The 20,321-nt window shown below is 47.6% G+C and overlaps 1 protein-coding gene and 1 non-coding gene across 2 annotated transcripts in view; one reads left to right on the top strand and one right to left on the bottom strand.

Annotated features, from left to right (window-relative positions):
* Positions 1 to 3,459: 3,459 nt before the first annotated feature.
* Positions 3,460 to 3,532, bottom strand: TRNAR-ACG (transfer RNA arginine (anticodon ACG)). Its single transcript has one exon. It is a non-coding gene; the product is annotated as a tRNA-Arg (tRNA).
* Positions 3,533 to 3,856: 324 nt separating this feature from the next.
* Positions 3,857 to 20,321, top strand: part of SACM1L (SAC1 like phosphatidylinositide phosphatase) — a 68,336-nt gene continuing 51,871 nt past the window's right edge. Inside the window, exon 1 of the mRNA XM_062200676.1 lies at positions 3,857 to 3,992. Coding sequence (XP_062056660.1) covers positions 3,961 to 3,992 — 32 coding nt within the window. The 5' untranslated portion in view covers positions 3,857 to 3,960. The remainder of the gene's footprint in view (positions 3,993 to 20,321) is intronic.

The raw sequence follows: 20,321 nt of genomic DNA, 5'->3' as shown, positions 1-20,321 counted from the left end.
TCATCTTAAAGTAACACTTGGGTGTTGAGCCTGCAGCGGGTCTGAGATGTTGCCGTATTTGCAGGCTAGTAAAGGAACATCCCCTGCTTTCATGCGTCCTGGCGGGAGTTAGGACTCCCAGAAGCGGCAGCAGCCAGATCATCAGAACTTGCGATGGCTCCCTGAGCCCCAGTACCCCCGGGGCTCCAGGAAGGAGGCCAGGTGGGAGCTTGTGTTCTATAATGAGCAGTAAGCCCGTATGGCTTTTCCTCCAGAGACACGTGATCTCTGTCATCCACAGTGTTTTCTACACAGACACCTTTAAAAAGATAACCTGGAACTGAATCCGGAGGGGCCTGTGCTCACCAGATACACAGAAAACTCCGGAGAGGCCTGGAAGAACTGTATTCCAGGAATCAGCACTTGGCTTAACTGGGCCCTGCACGCCGAGTGGTGGTCATTTTATCTTTCCCTCTTGTGCAAGTTACTGTTCTGAGGTTACACCGAAGGATCCCAGAGGTGATGCTGGTGGTGGCTGCACACACAGAGGCGGGATTTGCCCAGGGCCGTGTTGAGTGAGAACCCCGGGGCTGGGGGATGCCGTGGCCACTGTCATTCCCTGCTCCCTGGGCTTGTGTTAGGCCTTGGGGCTGCCGGGTATGATGTGTACAAGAAAGCTCAGGATGAGGGTGCTGGTTGCAGTGCCTTATGCCGCAACAAAACACCTTTTTTTTTTTTTTTTAAGAGATGGGGAAGCAGCTGAACTAATTTTCCAAACGGGCTCCTGTTTTCTTAGGATCCTGTTAGGGTAGAAAACATGGTTGGGGTGGGGGGCGTTTGACACAGTGGTTAAGGTGCTGCTTGGGATGCCTGTGTCCGACCCCAGAGTACCTGGGTTTCAGTCCTGCTCTGTTCCCAATTCTAGCTTCTTGCTAACGTATACCTTGTTTTTTTTTTTTTTTTTTTTTTTTTGACAGGCAGAGTGGACAGTGAGAGAGAGAGACAGAGAGAAAGGTCTTCCTTTTGCCGTTGGTTCACCCTCCAATGGCCGCCGCGGTAGCGCGCTGCGGCCGGCGCACCGCGCTGTTCCGATGGCAGGAGCCAGGTGCTTCTCCTGGTCTCCCATGGGGTGCAGGACCCAAGGACTTGGGCCATCCTCCACTGCACTCCCTAGCCACAGCAGAGAGCTGGCCTGGAAGAGGGGCAACCGGGACAGGATCGGTGCCCCGACCGGGACTAGAACCCGGTGTGCCGGCGCCGCAAGGCGGAGGATTAGCCTGTTGAGCCACGGCGCCGGCGCTAACGTATACCTTGTAAGGCAGCGGATGGCGGCTCAAGGAGTCGGGCCTTGCCACCTACCCGGGAGATATGAATTAAGTCCCAGGCTCCTGGGTGAGCCTGGCCCAGCCCTGGTTTCTATGGGCATTTAGGAATTGAGCTAGCAGATGAGAGATCTCTGGCTCTTCATCTCTCTGCCTTTCAAATAGATAAATACATTTTAAAAATCTGTTTTTAATGTACTCAGGGAAAAAACAAAGCATGGGCCTCTGGTGCGCTGGCAAAGCAGCTTTCTGGGTAACAGCGTAGAAGCCCGACAGGCGCACTTGAAGAGTTCTGTGATGGGAATCCTCCCACCAGGGCCAGGCTTCCGACCTGGCACCCTGGTGATGACCCCATCAGGAGCAGTCCAGAGTTGACCTCCAGCACAGCGGCCACTGGGGCTGAGGCGGTGGACACACCTGGTGTGGCTCTGAGGGCCAGAATGAAGCAGTAGCGAGAGCCACGGCTGAGCCCGGGTGCTCACCGCACACCAGGTGTCACCCCTGTTTGTACAAGTGGTCCTGCACACAGGAAGAACTCCGTCCCCAGGGGAGCTGGAATCCCATACCAGCCCCGCCCAGAGCAGGCCGTCTCCACTCACGCCCTCTCTCTCTGCCTGTCGGGGAATGCGGTGGGGCCTAACTCGCCTTGCAGTAGATTTTGACGAGAGTCATCTTGAAGCCACGAGGACGATCTTACCACTGCGCGCTGTTGTGTCTGCATTGGTTTCCTGTAGCAACTCTAGGAAACAGAGTTGTTGGAACAACAATCATCTCGGGGTCCCAGGGAAGGGAGTCCGCTGGGCATCAAGGTTGTCAGCACAGGCACTAGGGGAATACCCCCTTTACCCCTTTTCACAAAGGCGCTGCGTTTCTTGGCTTGCGGCTGTCACTTCTCCCATCCTGCCTCCTCTCTGGAATCCTTTGTGCTTTACGTTGGGCTCATCCAGAGAATCCAGAATAATCCCCTGTTCTCATCCTCTAATCCCACCCGCAAAGCCCCTTTCTTACAGGGTGAGATGCTCACAGGTCTCAGGGATTAGGACGTGGATGGGTGGGGCACTATTTAGCCTGCTGCAGATTCCACAAACCTTTCTTTTTTGGGTGGAAATGAAAGAATATCCCTGGAGTTTCAGACACCTTTTCTTTTTTAAATATTTATTTATTTCAAAGTCAGGATTACAGAAAGAGAAGGAGAGAGAGAAATCTATCCACTGATTTGCCCAAATAAAGGACTTCACCCAACGCCTGGCATGACGTAACTGCTCGATAAATGTGACAGCTTTCAAGATTTAACTGATCTTTACATCAAATGATCAAAATAAATTACGCATGGAAGAAAGTAAATGGAGAAAACAAAATAATTTGAAAAACTCAGATCTAATAGGAGAAAACAAAACATAAGTAAACTGAATATATGAAAAAATTACTGTAGGTTTAAAAATGTTAAACAAGGAAAAGGTCAATGATAAACTGGAAAAAGACTTCAATGTGTTTATACAGCAAAAGAATTAATATCCTTAATATATTAAGTTAAATTTGTAGAAAAAAGTCGGATACATCAGAAGAAACATATGAACCAAAAAAAAAAAAAAAAAAGTAAAAGAAAGTTCCGATATTCAATTATAAAAATTGCAAAGAAGTTTTTTATATCCATATTACTTATATATATCTTTGCATATCTCTAGCAGGCATGGAATCAGTAGGAGTGTGCATTAACCTACTTTTTTGGAGGGCAATTAGTTGAAAATAAATACCGTAAGTCTTAAAAGCCTGCATGCAATGAATCTTGTAAATGTCCACGTGATCACTCTACACCTAGAGATTGACAAGGCAGAAAGAATTCATCACAGCATCATTAAAAAAAAACACCACCTGGCAGCCACCCACATTGCCAACCCGAAGCCGGAGGTGTCCAGTGCACCCCCCAGGGTCCGAGGCCGGTGGAATTCGGGGGTCAGGGCCGCCCGCTCCGAGCCTCCGCGGACCCCAAGGGAGACGCGTCGTGGGCATCGCTGGCCGCTTTGCAAGCCACCTGGGGACCCCGGGTTCCAGGAGCAACTTAGAAACCCACGCGGTAAAGGACACTTAATCCTCACATTCTAGTCACTACGACACGTCTCAACCCCGAATACGCGTTAGAGGAAAAAAAGTCACGCCGCGAGCCAGCCAGGAGTCGAACCTAGAATCTTCTGATCCGTAGTCAGACGCGTTATCCATTGCGCCACTGGCCCCGTACTAGACGAAAGCTCGCTGCGACGACTGATCACCCCCTACACAGTTCCGACAGGCTTGCGACATCAACCCGGGCCCTGCGTTCCAGCCCCTGCGCCGGGCGTCATGGCGCAGGCCCACAGCTCCTGGGCGGAGTCCCGCCTCCCGTAAACGCGCCTCACCAATCCGCGGCGGTGACGTCACGGCGCTCTTTGGCGTGCTCCAATCCGCGGCGGCGACAGCGCCTTTCTCATTTCTTAGCCGGCGCACTAGTTTGTCCGCAGTCGCCTCCCGTTCGCTTCCGTTCTTTCTCGCAGGGGGCGGGGAAAGGGGTGGGACGAGGCCCGGCGCTGCGGCCGCCTAGCCTGGGTGACCGGTAGCGCTGTAGCCGAGGTGGCGGCACGGGGCGGGGCGGACAGAGAGAGGAGGAACGAGGCGGTAGTGCAGGATGGCGGCGACGACCTACGAGCAGCTGAAGCTGTGAGTCCAGGGGGCCAAAGGCGGTTGACAGAAAGGGGCGGCGGGCGGGACGGCAGGTGCGGGGCCGCCGGCCTTGGGGAGGGGTCCCGAGGCGGCGGGGCGGCTGCGGGAGCTGCTCGCACTCCCCGCCTCGGCTGGCCAGAGGCCCTGCCCGGCTCGGCCTCGGCGCCCGCGGCAGGCGAGCGAAGCTGCAGGCTGGCGTCCGGCGAGCCGGGTCGGCGTGGTGATGCAGCCCCTGCAGGGCACGCATCTCCCCGGTGGGTTTTAGTTTGTTTGCTTTATGCGTACGGTTTGCAGGAAAAAAAAAAAAACAAAAAAAAAAACAAAAACACAAGCTTTGTCGTATTTAATGGGCCTGTCACAGCATTTAGAATCCACACACACGCAACAGCAGCAGCAGCAAGCCTGCTTCTTGCTTCCAGTCTGGACATGGACGCCTGTCCGTCCAGTCTTTACAGGTGCAGGAAAAGTTGAAAGTGCAGTCCGTACTCTCAAGGTCTGGGCGGAATTTACTTTGGTTTAAATTTTATACAGCTGCGCCGCCGAGCAGGTTCTTAAGTCGATGTCGACAGACAGGGAGAGGCTGTTGACCTCTCGCTGAAACCGAGTGCCAGAGGCTTTGAGAGCGAGGCTCCGGTTGTTGGAGCGTTGGCTTGTCCTGTTGAAGTAGCAGCACATTGATTTCCCTCCGTGTGAACCTTCGCCCAGCAGCTGCACTACTTGTCTTGAATGCTTCTCTCTGGCCTGTTGGGAAGTCTGATGGCCGTAGCCCGGGGATGTCTTCGGCAGCAGAATCAAATGGAATTTTGAGCACCTTGTTCGTCTCTATAGAAAGTGGAAACACCTTGGGACTGAGGCATAGGGATCCCATTTCCTCTGTGGGGAAAATGAGGACAGCAGAATGTGGTCTGGAGCTCTTCGTAATGCTCCCCAGAACCGCAAGCTCACTAATAACTTTCTGGAAGGTTCGGTGTGACCTGAGGGTACAGAATTGGGAGAGAGGTCACGAAATGGTGGTTATTTTTGTACAGCTCACCCGCTTTGTCCCTTCTGTTGACCGCCGTCCTCTCTGGACACCCCAGCTGTGCACCTCGGCCAGTTGCCTCTGCTGGTCCCTTCCCTCTGCAGTTTGCCTTTGCAAGGTGATGGATGTGATCCCCTTGTGGCTGGGAGAGTTGGCTACAGCTGGGCCAGTGTGCCGTGGGCTGTGCGTGGTAGGCACTGAAGGGTTTAATGTGATCTTTCAGCTGATCTCACGTGTGTTTAAGCGGGCTGGCGCCTTGGCTCGGTGCAGCTGCGCCTTAGGAGTGAGTATTCTGGCGGCAGATTGAATAGGATGGAAAACTTGAGAAGTACGATGATTGTCTCTGAGCTGCTTAGGTGCTAAAGTTCGCCACATCCCTCCCCAAAACAAAACCCCTCTGCAGCCATAAAAGAGAAGGGAATTTAAATGGCTACAGTGGTGCCTGTGTGAGTGTGTGTGATATGGAAACTATAAATCTGAGTGAACACCATTAATCTAGGGTCATGAGAAAGTCATTTGCAAATTTGTCAGCCTGATATCCCTGGGGTGAGGGGTGGTGGTGGTGGGGTTAGTGCTTCTGTCCTGTGAAGCTGGAACTTAGTTTTTCTTTACCCACAGGCTTGTAAGTTGGAATCTGAGTTTTCATTCCTCCTTTTGGGCCTTCCTTCTCAGAGGCTGTTTGAGGTTTTAAATCGCCACCTCTGACTTACGAAGTCTCTTTTTTGGTTACATTTGGAAGTGGAATTGGTTTCTGACCCACTTAAGAGTTGGTAGGACATGGTAACTGTTTAGTTATTCATTAGGTGGAGAGAGGTAGCTCTCTGGTCCACTGATACACTCCTGGAATGCCCAGAATGGCTGTGGCTAGACTGGGAGACTGAACACAGTTCACATCTCCCACATGGGTGGCAGGAACCCAGTCACTGGAGCCAGCACCACTGCCCGCAGGGCGTGCATTAGCAGGAAGCTGGAGTCAGGAGCGGAGCTGGGACTCAGACCCAGGCCCTCCCACGTGAGACAGATTTCTTAGCTAGGCTAATTGCTTGCCCCAGGAGCCCTTTTTAAAAACCTGCCTGGAGAGACCCAGCCTGTGGTACAGCCGGTTGGGCTGCCACCACCTGCTAAGCCCTCCTCCCATGTGCTGGGTTCGTGTTACACTTCTGATCCAGCTCCCTGTTAATGCTCCTGGGAAAGCAGCAGAAGATGACCTGAGTACTTGGCCCCTACCACCTGTGTGGGAGACCCAGATGGAATTCAGGCTCCTGGCTTCTCATCAGGGCCATTGGGGAATGAACCTGTGGTTGGACGATTGCCCCCTCCCCTTCCGCTTCCTCTCCCTGTAACTCTGCCTTTCAAATAAATAAGTAAATCTTAAAAACAGTGCCAGGAGTTGTGTTTCAAGAACCACCGGTGGGAGGAGGTGAGTGGACAGACACGGGGCATGCTATATCAGAGTACTGGTTCAGGTCCTGGCTGCTTTGTGTCTGATCCTGCTAATGATGCAATGGGAAATGGCCGAAGTATGTGCACCTCTGCCACCTACATGGGAGACCCAGATGGAGCTTTGGCCTGGCCAGCCCCTCCAGTGCAGCCATTTGGGGAGTGAACCAGTGGATGGAAGACCTCTGTTTGTAGTCTTTGAAATAAAAAAAGAGCCATCCATCTGTACACAAGAGGTAGTTTGATTATTTTGTTATAAAAGTATTGCAGTGTGGGCATTTGGTGTAGCAGTTACGACGCTACTTGGAATACTCGCAACCCATATCCCATGCCTGGATTGGAGTCCTCGCCTTGCTCCCAGATACACCTCCTGCTGCATGTGCATCCATGTGAGAAATCCGAATCGAGTTGCTGGCTCCTGGCTTTGGCCTGGTTCAGCCCCAGCTGTTTGTCCTTCCACCTAGGTATTGCTGTGGGATTTATTTACAGGTTCAAGTGCTTGGGATTTTAAATAATAGCTCTGCATTTTGCCATACGTTTTCTCTAGTCCATGTCTGTCCTGCTAAAGTTCACTTTTTTTTTTTAAAGATTTATTTATTTATTTGAAAGGCAGAGTTACACAGAGAGGTCTTCCATCCATTGGTTCACTCCCCAGTTGGCCGCAGTGGCCGGAGCTGTGCCCATCCGGAGCCAGGAACCAGGAGCTTCCTCTGGGTCTCCCACGCGGGTACAGAGGCCCAAGGACTTGGGCCATCTTCTGCTTTCCCAGGCCATAACAGAGAGCTGGATTGGAAGTGGAGCAGCCAGGACTAGAACTGGTGCACATAGGGGATGCCGGTGCTTCAGGCCAGGGCGTTAACCCGCTGCGCCACAGCGCCGGCCCCTAAAGTTCACCTTCTTAATGTCCTGGTTTCATTCTCTATTTGGCTGCTCATAATTTCCAGTTCTGTATTGACCTGTGGGATCGACCACATTTCTTAGCCATCCCTATTCCAGCATCTTCATAATCTACCCCCTAACTTCATATTAAACATATGTTTTATTTCCCAATGTTTTCCCCTACTGCCAGACTTGGCTTACCTTCTTCTAGCCTCAAGCTTGGGTTTATTTTGATCCTTCTGTGAGAGTACTGTCTTCCTCTTTGCATCTTTATATGCTAATCACATCCATGGTGGAGCCTTAGAATATCTCACGGTTTTTTAGACTTGGATTTAAATCTTAACCTTGCTGCTTCCTTTGAATGGGCATGTACTTAACCTCTCTAAGTTAGTTTCTCACATGTAAAATGAGAATTATTTGAGGTTTGAATGAGTGTAGATGAAGTCCCCAGGACGCCTCTCAGAGCCCTTCTCTGCAAAGCTGTTTCTTCCCATACCTTTCCCCTTGCTGAGCTTCCCTAGCAGTCTTTGATGCCAAACACAAGGAAGTAACTCTCACAGGGATTGGATACCAAATGTGCGTGTGATCTACACATCTGTCTCTTAGGATTGCTTTCCCGTGGCTTTGCTGTGCGGTGGACGGCAGGAGTGAAGGGGAGAATGAGCAGTGGCCACCTAGAAGGGATGGAATCGCTGTGTCTGTTTTCCGTTCACCGATCGGGTTGCCAAGGTTGAGAATGTGTTAGAAACGCCTGTACAGTGATGGCGTTCTGCAGTCCTCGGCCCCGGGTGCTCCTCAGTGAACCTCCACTGTGGACCACTGCCAGCGCTCAACATCAACGCGATTTGGGGTCAAAAAAGCAGTAGCGGGCCGGCGCCGCGGCTCACTAGGCTAATCCTCCGCCTTGCGGCGCCGGCACACCAGGTTCTAGTCCTGGTCGGCTCACCGATCCTGTCCCGGTTGCCCCTCTTCCAGTCCAGCTCTCTGCTGTGGCCAGGGAGTGCAGTGGAGGATGGCCCAAGTGCTTGGGCCCTGCACCCCATGGGAGACCAGGAGAAGCACCTGGCTCCTGCCTTCGGATCAGCGCGGTGCGCCGGCCGCAGCGCGCCTCCCGCGGCGGCCATTGGAGGTGAACCAACGGCAAAAGGAAGACCTTTCTCTCTGTCTCCCTCTACTGTCCACTCTGCCTGTCAAAAATTTAAAAAAAAAAAAAAAAAGCAGTAGCTTAAGTAATCTGATGTACATTAGTTGTCCCCCCAATGCTTTTGTGAGGTCCTTGGCCAGTCAGGTCATTGATAGCTGATCTTGGAACACAGTCGAGAGTTTGGTGTTCTTTCCATTACACTGTGTTATTCAAGTTGCTTTTTTCCCCTCTTACCACTTTGCTCTTGCCTTAGTCTTTGGTCATGTCATGTGCAGAATTGAGTTATTTACAACTGAAAATAGTTGATGTGTCCGTATGGATTTTTAATATGGGAAACAGATTGTCAATATCAAGGTGTTTACAATTTAAAATTGATAATTTTGGGGGCTGGTGCTGTGGTGCAGTGGGTTAACACCCTGACCTGAAGTGCTGGCATCCTCTATGGGCGCCGGTTCGAGTCCAGGCTGCTCCTCGTCCAATCCAGCTCTCTGCTGTGGCCTGGGAGAGCAGAAGATGGCCCAAGTCCTTGGGCCCCTGCACCTATGGGAAACTGGAGCAAGCTCCTGGCTCCTGGCTTCAGACCAGCACAGCTCTGGTCGTTGAGGCCCCTTGGGGAGTGAACCATCAGATGGAAGACCTCTCTCTCTCTGCCTCTCCTTTCTCTGTGTGTTAAAAAAAAAAAAAAAAAAAAAAAAAAGATACTTTTTAAATTTCCAGGCAGTTCTTTTTTTTTTTTTTTTTAAAGATTTATTTATTTACTTGAGAGAGAAAGTTACAGACAGAGGTACTGTCCATCCGCTGGTTCATTCCCCAAATGGCAGCAACCGCCAGTGCCGTGCTGATTTGAAGCCAGGAGCTTCTTCTGGGTCTGCCAGGTGGGTGCAGGGGCCCAAGCACTTGGGCCATCTTCCGTTGCTCTCCCAGGCCATCAGCAGGGAGTGGAGCAGCCAGGACTGAAACCGGTGCCTGAATGGGATGCCGGTGCCACAGTCGGATGCTTAACCTACTGTGCCACAGCGTCGGCCCCCATTTCCGTGGGCAGTTTCAAATATTTTATGTTGCAACTGCTTTTTGCTTTAAAATAATTTGTGTAAGCATGGACAATGTCAGGCAATGATAAATTTGAAATTGCAAAACAATAAAAATAGAACTGTGTAATTGGATACATTGAAAGCATTTTTTGGTTCCTTTTTTTCCTTTTTAAAGAGTCAGCTGAAACTAAGCGTGAGGCAGGGAATCCTTTTGGTACTGAATCAGGCTGCAGCTTGCCTCTGAAGAAATGGCATTTCTCGGTCAGGCAGTTACCTTTCTTCAAGCGTCCCATAATTGTGAGATCATTTGGGATGGATATAAGTTAGGCTGCTTTCTGTTGAAGGCATATGGAATCTGTCCCATACGGCGAACACAGCTTACTCACACAGGCGTCTGTGGTGGGCACCATGTGGGGCAGCTAAGAGGAGCCTCATGAGTGTGGGCATAGATGGTACAGGTGTGTGTCCGAAACGTTAGTTAGGTGTGCATTCAGCCTAGAGAGGTGGGTTAGTGCCAAGCTAAATGCATATTCCGGGGTACCACCTTAGGCCACCTGAGTAAAAATCTCTGGACGTGGCGGCTGGGAATCTGCAGATTTGACCGGTGGTTCTGGTAGTTCTTCCATACTCTAAAAGGTACCTTAGGGCCGGGTACAGCTGAGCTAGGACCCACATGTGCTGTAGAATGCCGCTTTTGGAGGCCTGGGGCTCTGGAAGGTGTGGATTAGAATTGAAGAGTAGGTGGGGGTTAGGGTCCTAGGAAGGAGTCTAGTTGTTGGAACGGTTTTAGAGTGTACCGGAAATAGGAAGCACTTGGGACATCAGGGTTTTGGGGAAGAAGATGGACTTGAAGTGAATCGGCTTCCTAGAGATACCAGCTAGTTTTGGGTTTGGGTCGTGCCGCTGATGGACCTGAGCTGTACAAGAGGCACTCGGAGAGTGGCTCGGTGAGGGAGACGCTGCTGGACCTCGAAGGGAGGATGAGTGAGCATCCTCAGATGCCCTCAGCAGCCCAGAGCTTAGTGTGGGTGACAGGGAATGCTGTATCCTGACACTAGGATATGGCATATGGATTTACCAAGCAGTGTTTGAACTCTGTGCCAAATGCTCCCCATGATTTTTGAGGAAATTATGTTCTTGCTCTTGAAACAGTTTTATTACATGACAATCATCATGTTCCTATACAAATGGTAACTTTTTTTAAAAAAGGTTTATTGGAATTGGCACTGTAGGTTAATGCTCCACTTGTGGTGCTGGCATCCCATATGGGACTGGTTCTAGTCCTGGCTGTTCCTCTTCTGATCCAGCTCTCTGCTTACGGCCTGGGAAAGCAGTGGAAGATGGCCCAGGTGCTTAGGCCCCTGCACCCGTGTGGGAGATCCCAAAGAAGCTCCTGGCTCTGGATCGGCTCAGCCTCGACTGTTATGGCTGAACCCAAAGGACTGAACCAGCGAATGGGAAATCTTTCTCTCTGTCTCTCTCACTGTCTGTAACCCTGCCTCTCAAACAAATAAAATCTTTTTAAGAGCCAGAGAAAGAGAGATCCTCCATCCGCTGGCTCACTCCCCAAATGGCTGCAACAGCTAGAGCTGGGCCATTCCGAAGCCAGGAGCCAGGAGTTTCTTCTGGGTCGACCATGTGGGTGCAGGGGCCCAAGGACTAGAACCATCTTCTGCTTTTCCAGGTGCATTAGCGGGGAGCTGGATCAGAAGTGGAGCAGCCAGAACTTGAAATGGTGTCCGTGTGGGATGCTGGCACTGCAGGAGGTGGCTTTATCTGGTACGCCACAGCACCAGCCTCTTACTATTTTTTTAAATTGTGGTAAAATACACCTAACAGAGTTGGGCAGGCAGCCTAGTGGTGAGGACACCTACATTCAACATTTGAATTCCTGACTCCAGCTCCTGACTCCAGTTTCCTACAGTGCAGACCTTGGAAGGCAGTGGTGATGGCTCAAGTACTTGGATTCCTGCTACTCGCCTGGGATATCTGGTTTGAATTCCTGGGTCTTTGCTTCAACCCTGGCACTTACTGGCATTTGGGTAGTGAACCAGCAGATAGAAATTTTCTCTCCCTGTCTGTCTTTCTCAAATGAACAAATAAATTTTCAACAACACATAAAATGTACTGTTTGAACCATTTTCAGTGGCATTAGGCACATTCCATTGTGGTAAAGTCATTACTACCTTCCATCTCCCGTATTCTGTCTTGCAAAACTAAAATTCTGTACCCAGTAAACAGTCCTCAGTTTCTCCATCTCCTCAGTGCCTAGCAACCCCATTTTAATCTCTGTATGACTTTTACTATGTTAGGTGCCTTTATATACCCAGAATAATAGTGTTTTTCTTTTTGTGATGGTTGATGTCACTCAACATATTGTCTTCAGGTTCAACTATGCTATGGCATGCATGTATCAGAATTTCCTTCTTTGTAAGACCGACTAGTATTTCATTATATGTACAGTCATGTGTCCTTAACTATGGAAGAGTCCCAGGAATTGCAGTGTTGGATGACTTCATCACTAGGCGAGCGCTGTAGAGTGTCTTACATAAATCTAGCTGTTACAGCCTACTGCACACCTGTGGTGTATGGCAGAACCCGTCATATATGTGGTCCCAGTGCTGATGAGTGGCCTGTGAGGGTATTCCACGTTTTGCTGTTCCATTCACCATTTAGATACTAAGGTTGCTTCCATTTCTTGGCTGCTGGGGCTGATGCTCCCGTGAGTGTGGGTATAGGGCCACGTAAAGCAAGGGCACGGAACCTTCCTTGTGCTGAGGGCCGTTTGGATATTTATAACATCATTCGCAAACCATACAAGATGATCACCTTAAAAAATTGTCTGCTGTTGCTGTATTGAATTTTCAGTCCTGCCTGTGGTTGCCTTGTCAGGTAAGACCAAATGACAGGCCTTAGGCAGCCCTGGGCCACCCCTGAACTACAGAGCTAGATACAACTATCTAAGGAGAAGTAGAATTACTGGATCATTTGGTACTTCTATTTTTAATGTTTGAGGCGTTGCCATGCTGTTTTCCTATAGCAGCTGCACCGTTTTACATTCCCACAAGCAGAGCACCAGGGTTCTGATTTTTCCATATCTTTGCCAATACTTACTTTGATTGTTTTCTTGATGACAGCTATTTTAATGGGTGTGAATTTGGCAAGTAATATTTTTGAGGAGGGTGAATTTGTTTCATTGTGTTTTGTTGGGAGTTTGAACAGGTCAGTTACCTGAAGTATGTAAATGTTACTAAGGAAAAAGTTTATTTTGGGACACTATAATAAGGTGACTATAAGAAGAAATGCATTTATGTTAAATATAATAGCCAGAATCACCTTTGTTGAATTTACCTTTTAGTCCTGTGATTGCTTTTCTTTTTTATCCCATAGAGGGGCAGTAATCCTTAAAAGCAAAATAGTTAACCAAATGAAAATAGTCAAAACACTAAGCAGTCACTCTGTAAGGATTGTGTTTCTTTGATATAACATTCTTTTTTACTTTTAAAGGTTTATTTATTGATTTGAAAGTTAGAGTTACAGAGAGAGCGTCCATTCGCTGGTTCACTCCCCAGTTGACTGCAGTGGCTGGGGTTGGGCCAGGCTGAAATCAGGAGCCAGGAGTAAAGTGGAGCAGCTGGGACACGAACCGGGGCCCAGTAGGATGCCGGCATTGCAGATGGCTGCTTTACTCGCCACGGCACAATGCCAGACCCAATTCAGCTTTCTGAATATGTGTTATTTTAACAGAAACCAGAACTCTAGGTTGATACTGTATCGCTTTGCCTTGAAAGGAACTTAGTAGTATTCTTACTCACTTGGAGTTACTAGCTGGCTGCATCGTGGCCACCTCGCTAGGAGGTGTTTATAGGAGCAGCACCTTTTTCAGTACATGCCATTACTTTGACCTTGAAAGATCTGATATCAGCAACATAGTTAATGACCAGAGCATCCTCTCCCGTGGCATCTTCTTATCTTCTAAAACCTAGTTCATAAAATAAGCAATATTGACAAAATTTTATGGAAATGAGAAATTGAGGAGCTTTTTTTTTTGCAATTAGGAATTTTACATAGTTTTTTATTATCTTTGAGTTGTTTTGTTCTATAAAGCACTTCAGTTTCAATGTGTTTATTGCCTTGAAAACTCAGTATGGCCTGTTGACTTGGATTAATCAAGTTTGGAAAAAACTCCAAGCAGACATGGCTCAGATGTTTTGCCAACTTTCTAATCAGAGAACACACTGCTCTCCTCTCTCTCTTCAAATCCAATTTAAAACTTGACCTGTCAAGATATTTTCTTAGCTAAGAAAAAGGGAAACAGTGTTAAAAATACTGCTGTTCTGTCACTGAGCCAAGGAAAACATTAGCTAAGGACCTTATTAAAAAAAAAAAAAAAAAAAACAACAACTTAATATAGGTGTTTGCTGACCAAACGTTATTGCCTAAGAAAAGTGATTGAACTTGTGTCTGTCCTCGTGTGAGGAGCACCAAGGAGAATGCAGCAAGCGCTGAGTCCTTGTCTGCGGTCTGGGAAGTTTGGTAAAGAAGTCAAAGCGAGGCCAGCGCTGCGGCTCAATAGGCTAATCCTCTGCCTTGCGGCGCCGGCACACCGGATTCTAGTCCCGGTCAGGGCACCGGATTACCCCTCTTCCAGGCCAGCTCTCTGCTGTGGCCCGGGAAGGCAGTGGAGGATGGCCCAAGTGCTTGGGCCCTGCACCCCATGGGAGACCAGGAGAAGCACCTGGCTCCTGGCTTTGGATCAGCGCGGTGCGCCGGCCGCGGCGGCCATTGGAGGGTGAACCAACGGCAAAGGAAGACCTTTCTCTCTGTCTCTCTCACTCACTGTCCATTCTGCCTGTCAAAAAAAAAAAAGTCAAAGCGAAAATAAAGTTAAGAGCATGCACGTGAAAATCACAACACTGAGTATCTACTCAATTGTTTTTATTGTAAAGGTTAGATAATTAGTTTCACTAGCTTTTGAAATGAACCCCAAGAAGCATAAAATTATGTAAGACAAAAATGCTTTAGGTCAATGCCAAGGCTAGTTAAAGGGTGTTGAGAAGTCAGAGAAGGAGTGGCAAAGGCAGTGTGAGGAGTTGGGATGACTCCCCGCTGTTAGGGGTAGTGGGGTGGGGTTCTGAGTCATTACTTAGGATGACTGTCCTTAGAAGTGTTGGTTAGCTGAAGTGTAGGGTTGAGGGAGAACAGGAGATTGCACCAGTCTCTGACATTAAGAGTTAGTGCTAGTGTTCTACAGCAGGTGGGCTGACTGTAGTTCGTTATAGCCCATTATACTCATGTATCTTGTGAACAAATAGAAGAGAGGAGCTCAAAGGCTCCAAACAAAATAAGGACAAGGAGAGGGACACACTACCCTGATTTGATCAGTATACATTGTGTACATTGATTGAAATTCCACCCTATATCCTACAGATATGTACAGCTATTAAGTATTAAGCAGATTTTTAAATATTTTTTAAGATTTATTTTATCATATTTACTTGACAGAGAGATGGAGAGAAAGATGGAAAGAGAAAAAGGAGAGGGAGAGGAGCGGAAGAGAGAGAGAGAGATGGAGAGAGAGAGAGATCTTGCATCTGCTGGTTCACTCCCCACTTGGCTTCAACAGCCAGAGCAACGCTGATCCAAAGCCAGGAGCTTCTTCCTGGTCTCCCACACAGGTGCCGGGGCCCAAGGACTTGGGCCATCTTCCACTGCTTTCCCAGGCCATAGCAGAGAGCTGGATTCCAGAGCTGGATTCCAGAGACTCAAACCAGCGCCCATATGGGATGCCGGCACTGCAGGCGGTGGCTTTACCCGCTACGCCACAGCGCCAGCTCCATTTCTTAAGTGTTTAAGGAGGTGGAAGTGCTAACTAACCTTGTTTTGATCATCACACATCGAATACATGTATTGAATTATCACTGAACATCATAAATATTAAAACATTAAAAAAACATTTTGACTAGTTGGCATTCCTTCATATTTTCATTACTCTAATTCTTTGATTTGTTCTTGTGTTCTTCAAAAGGCATAGAGGTGAGAGGTAGAGAAATTTGCCACCCACTAATTACTACCTAAGTGTGCATAGCCATGAGGCTGGGCCAGATGGAAACTGGGAGCTGAGAACTCTGGCTCTCTCCCGTGGTGACTGGTGACCCATTACTTGGGCCATCACTTGATGCCTTGCAGGGTTTGAATTAACAGAAAAGTAGAGTTGGGAGTGGGAGCATAGGTGGAACTTGAACCAGGGGATCCGATATGGAATGTGGGCATCCCAAGAGACATCCTAAGTCTGCACCAAGTGCCGTCTCCTTTTTTGCTCCATTTCGTAAGCCTAGGGATGCTGTCTGTTTCCAGGGATATTATCAGAATAGCCCAGTGGCACTGAGCCTGGGAGGTCTCATCAAGACCCCGAGCCCTTGGGCCAGAACACTTTAGTAATTCACAGTTAATCCTATTTTGTATTCTGTTGTTTTAATACATTTTAAACTTTATTTGAGACCCATACATATGTATGTACGTGGTTTAAAAGTAGACAGTACACAAAGCTCATAATTGAGTTCCTCTGTATTCCCAGTTCCTATTGTCTTGGAGTTGTCTACTTTGAGCTTTTTAAGTAACTTCTGTTACTACACTACATATTTCCTTTTTGTTTTTTAAAGATTTATTTATTTATTTGGAAGTCAGAGTTACAGAAAGGGAGAGGCAGAGGCTGAAAGAGGTCTTCATCCCCTGGTTCACTCCTCAAATGGCCACAACAGCTAGGGCTGTGCCAGGCTGAAGCAGGATTCTTCTGGGTCTCCTCCATGAGTGCAGGGCCAAAGTACTTGGGCCATCTTCTGCTGCTTTCCTAGGTGCGTGAGTAGGAGCTGGATCAGAAGTGGAGCAGTCGGGACTTGAATCGATACCCATATGGAATGTCAGCGCTGCAGATAGTGGTTTAACAAGCTATACCACGGCACTGGTCCCTTTACCTCATATTTCTTTTTTATTTTTAAATTTTTTTATAAATATTTGTTTTATTTATTTGAAAGACAGAGTTACGGAGTGAGGTAGAGACAGAGCAGTCTTCTATCCGCTAGTTCACTCCCCAGATGGCTGCAACCGCTGGAGCTGTGGCATTCGAAGCCAGGAGCCAGGAGCTTTTTCCAGGTCTCTCACACGAGTGCAGGGTCCCAAGGACTTGGGCCATTTTCTACTGCTATCCCAGGCTATAGCAGAGAGCTGGATCAGAAGAGGAGCAGCCAAGACTAGAACCAGCGCCCATATGGGATGCCACAGCTTCAGGCCAAGGGTTTAACCTGCTGTGCCACAGCGCAGGCCCCACTCCATATTTCTAAACGGCATGCTCTCACTGCTGTTTCCTGATTTTCCTCAGTTCTAGTCATCACTGATTTCCTACTTCAGAAGATGAGGATTTGGGGGCCAGCATTATGCTGTCTGTGGCTCGGGCTTTATTTCTGATATTGCAAGACATGAGCTGTCTTCCGCTGCTTTCCCAGACAGATTATCGGGGAGCTGGATCAGAAGAGGCGCAGTCAGGACTCGAACTGGCACTCCTATGTGGGCTCTGGTATTGGAGGCAGATCTTTCTCTTCCCCCTCTGTCTCTCTAATTCTGCTTTTCAAGTAAATCTTAAAAGAAAAAAAAGTAGAAACACTGACTTTATAATACTGTATGGACCAAAATATACCTGCTACGTTATATACCAAAACTTGTACAATGAATGGAAACAAGTGTCACTTTTCAGTTAATTTATTTCATTCAAATAATGTTTTCATCATAGGAGTTTTACAGGTGAGACGTTTAAATGCATTTATGTAGATACTGGTAGTCTAAGAAGGGTGAGCTATTGAGGGTAAGCAGTATGCATTTCTCTATTGGCTGCTTATTTAGATAAAAGCTTTGTGTTTTTGTTCACTATATAAAAGAGTGGAAGAATTTTATTTCTGAGGTTGCATGTTAAATAATCATCTTTTTATGAATAGTAACTTCAGTTACTGAAGAAGTAATATACCATTTATTGGTAGAAATCAGTTGTGGTAACTTTGTCACCCCTAATGCAGCCAGCCATGAACTTCAATGCCAGCGTTGCAGGCATAATGGGTTTATCCTGAAATGCCAGCATCCCACGTGGGCACCTGTTCAAATCTTGCATGCTCCACTTCCGGTCCCGCTCTGCTAATGTGCCTGGGAAAGTGGCAGAAGATAGCCCAAGTGCTTGGGCCCCTGTAGTCCTGTGGGAGACTCAGATGGAGCTCTTGGCTTTGGTCTGGCCCATCCCCTGCTGTTACCACCATTTGGGAAGTGAACCAGCAGATGGAAGATCTCTGTCTTTAACTATGCTTTTCAAATAAATACAATAAATCTTTAAAAAAAAAAAAAGAATGCAGGCTTCTGAGCAGTGTGAAAAAAATTATATAAATGAAATGAAGCCCATGGACTAGTATATAGCCCTCCTCAGAGCTTGCCTGAAGCTTACTGTTAAAGCAGCTGACTAGGAACTGAGCTTTATCGAGACTCAAGCAATGGAAGATTAACAATAGTTAACACCTAGCAGTCTGAGATCATTTAGTAAAACAGTAATAATAACACTTCCATTTCATGGCTTGCTGCGGCTTTTTTTTTTTTTTTTTTTTTAAGATTTTATTTATTTGAGAGGTAGAGTTACAGACAGAGCGAGAGAGACAGAGAGAAAGGTCTTCCTTCCATTGGTTCACTCCCCAAATAGCCGCACTGGCCAGAGCTGCACTGATCTGAAGCCAGGAGCAAGGAGCTTCTTCCTGGTCTCCCACGCGAGTACAGGGGCCCAAGGACTTAGGCCATCTTCTACTGCTTTCCCAGGTCATAGCAGAGAGCTGGATTGGAAGAGGAGCAGCTGGCACTAGAACCAGCGCCCATATGGGATGCCAGCGCCACAGGTGGAGGAATAACCTGTGCCACAGCGCTGGCCTCGTGTGGCTTTCTTCTTAGTGCTGATCATATCACTTGTATTCTTTAATTTACGAGTTCACTAACCTATCAGTGATCTCTTTTTCAAGAGAGAAAGCTGAGCCAGGAAGTTCAGGGGGTTGTCCAGGGACTCACTGGTGGTCAGCATCAGTGTGGGATTCAGACCAGGTTTGTAAGAGTAAAACCTGAGGATTTTCTACCCCAGTTAGAGTACTAGAGTTTGAAAATCCCATCCTTTGGTAGGCTGGCACAATTACTGTTGAGTTTGAAATAGACATCATGAGTCCAGAACATTGTTACTTAGATGTAGTTTAAGAAATAAGAAAAAGTGACAGTTGAACAAAATTTAGTGACTTTCTATTAACTAGGTCTCTAAAAATTCAGTTGAGACAACGATCTCATTCCTTGCAGCCATGAAGAGAAGGTGTTTCTGTGTGTGGGTGTGTTAAGGGTATGTTCTTTCATTCTCCAGGGGACTTGAGCACTGTATGTTCTGTTGCCTCCATGCCATATTCCCGAAAATGTAGAGGCATCAAATCGTAGTTTGTGTGAGTCAGAAGTCCAGCATGGCCTCAGCGTGTACTGGCAAGGCTGTATGCTGGGCCGGATGCTCTGGGGAGGAATCGCCTTAGAAGCTCACCCAGGTTGTTGGCCGAGTCTGCTTCCTCTCTTCTGTCCTTGCTTATGGTCCCCACATCTCAGGAGCCATAGGCAGTTTGTCAAATCTTCCCCGGGGTTAAAATTCTCTTTTCTCCTTTCTGCCTCATCCTTCGGACTGATTTCTCAGTAGTCTTCTGCTTTAAGGGTTCATGTGGTCGCACTGGGCCCACCAGGACCATCCTGGATCCTCTGCCTGTTTTATGGCCTGCTGGTTAGTAACATTGAATCCATCTGCAGGGCAGTAGCTAGACAGGAGAATCAGGAGATGGGAATCTTGGGACATCTTCAACTCTGCTACCCACAGTCACGTCTACAATAAAATTTAATTTTATAGCACATATTTATTTCAGCCTTTCACTTTGGAGAGGAAAAAATGATTCCTCGAGGTAGCAGGTAGTAACTGACATGCTGTCTTCTTAAAGCTGATTCTATGTTAACCTGTCTTTTGTACTAAAGGCTTTTAAAATTTTTGATAGACTCAAATTTTTAAAAATCAAGAACATTCAGTCATAATTTCCTGGTCATCTTTTTTTTGTTAGTTCAGAGCATTTCTCTTTGATAATTCAGAGCTGTTTGCTGTAGTCTGGATATTTCGGGTTGGTGCTTATGATAATAAGGAACTCTTGTGTCTTATTTTAAAGTCCAGCTTTTCCCTTGATCTGTTTATGTCATGCTTTGATTTGGAGAATGTGATATGTAAGTGCAGAATCACATTGGTGGAAAGTCCATACAGATACCTCGAAGATAATTGTTTGGGGTTTTTAAGTATTGAGCTTGTTGTTAAGAAGACACTTTTTTTTTTTTCCACTCTAATTCTGGGTCTGAAATGTGAAGCATAGGTATCTTTACTGTTTGAAATAGAAGTTGGAATAATTATATCTAATTAGACATGCTTCAAAAAAAATTTTTTAAAGATTTATTTATTTATTTATTTGAAAGAGTTACACAGAGAAGGAGAGGCAGAGAGAGAGAGAGGTCTTCCATCCGCTTGTTCACTCCCCAATTGGCTGCAACGGCCGGAGCTACACTGATCTGAAGCCAGGAGCCGAGAACTTCTTTTGGGTCTCCCACGTGGGTGCAAGAGCCCAAGGACTTGGGCCATCTTCTACTGCTTTCTTAGGCCATCCATCTATGAGAGCTGGATCAGAAGTGGAGCAGCTGGGTCTTGAGTCCACGCCCATATGGGATGCTGGCACTGC

The sequence above is a fragment of the Lepus europaeus genome, chromosome 9, assembly GCF_033115175.1.
Source record: "Lepus europaeus isolate LE1 chromosome 9, mLepTim1.pri, whole genome shotgun sequence".
NCBI lineage: Eukaryota > Metazoa > Chordata > Mammalia > Lagomorpha > Leporidae > Lepus > Lepus europaeus.
Note: the sequence above shows the minus strand (reverse complement) of the source record. Positions and strands in the feature narration are given on the sequence as shown.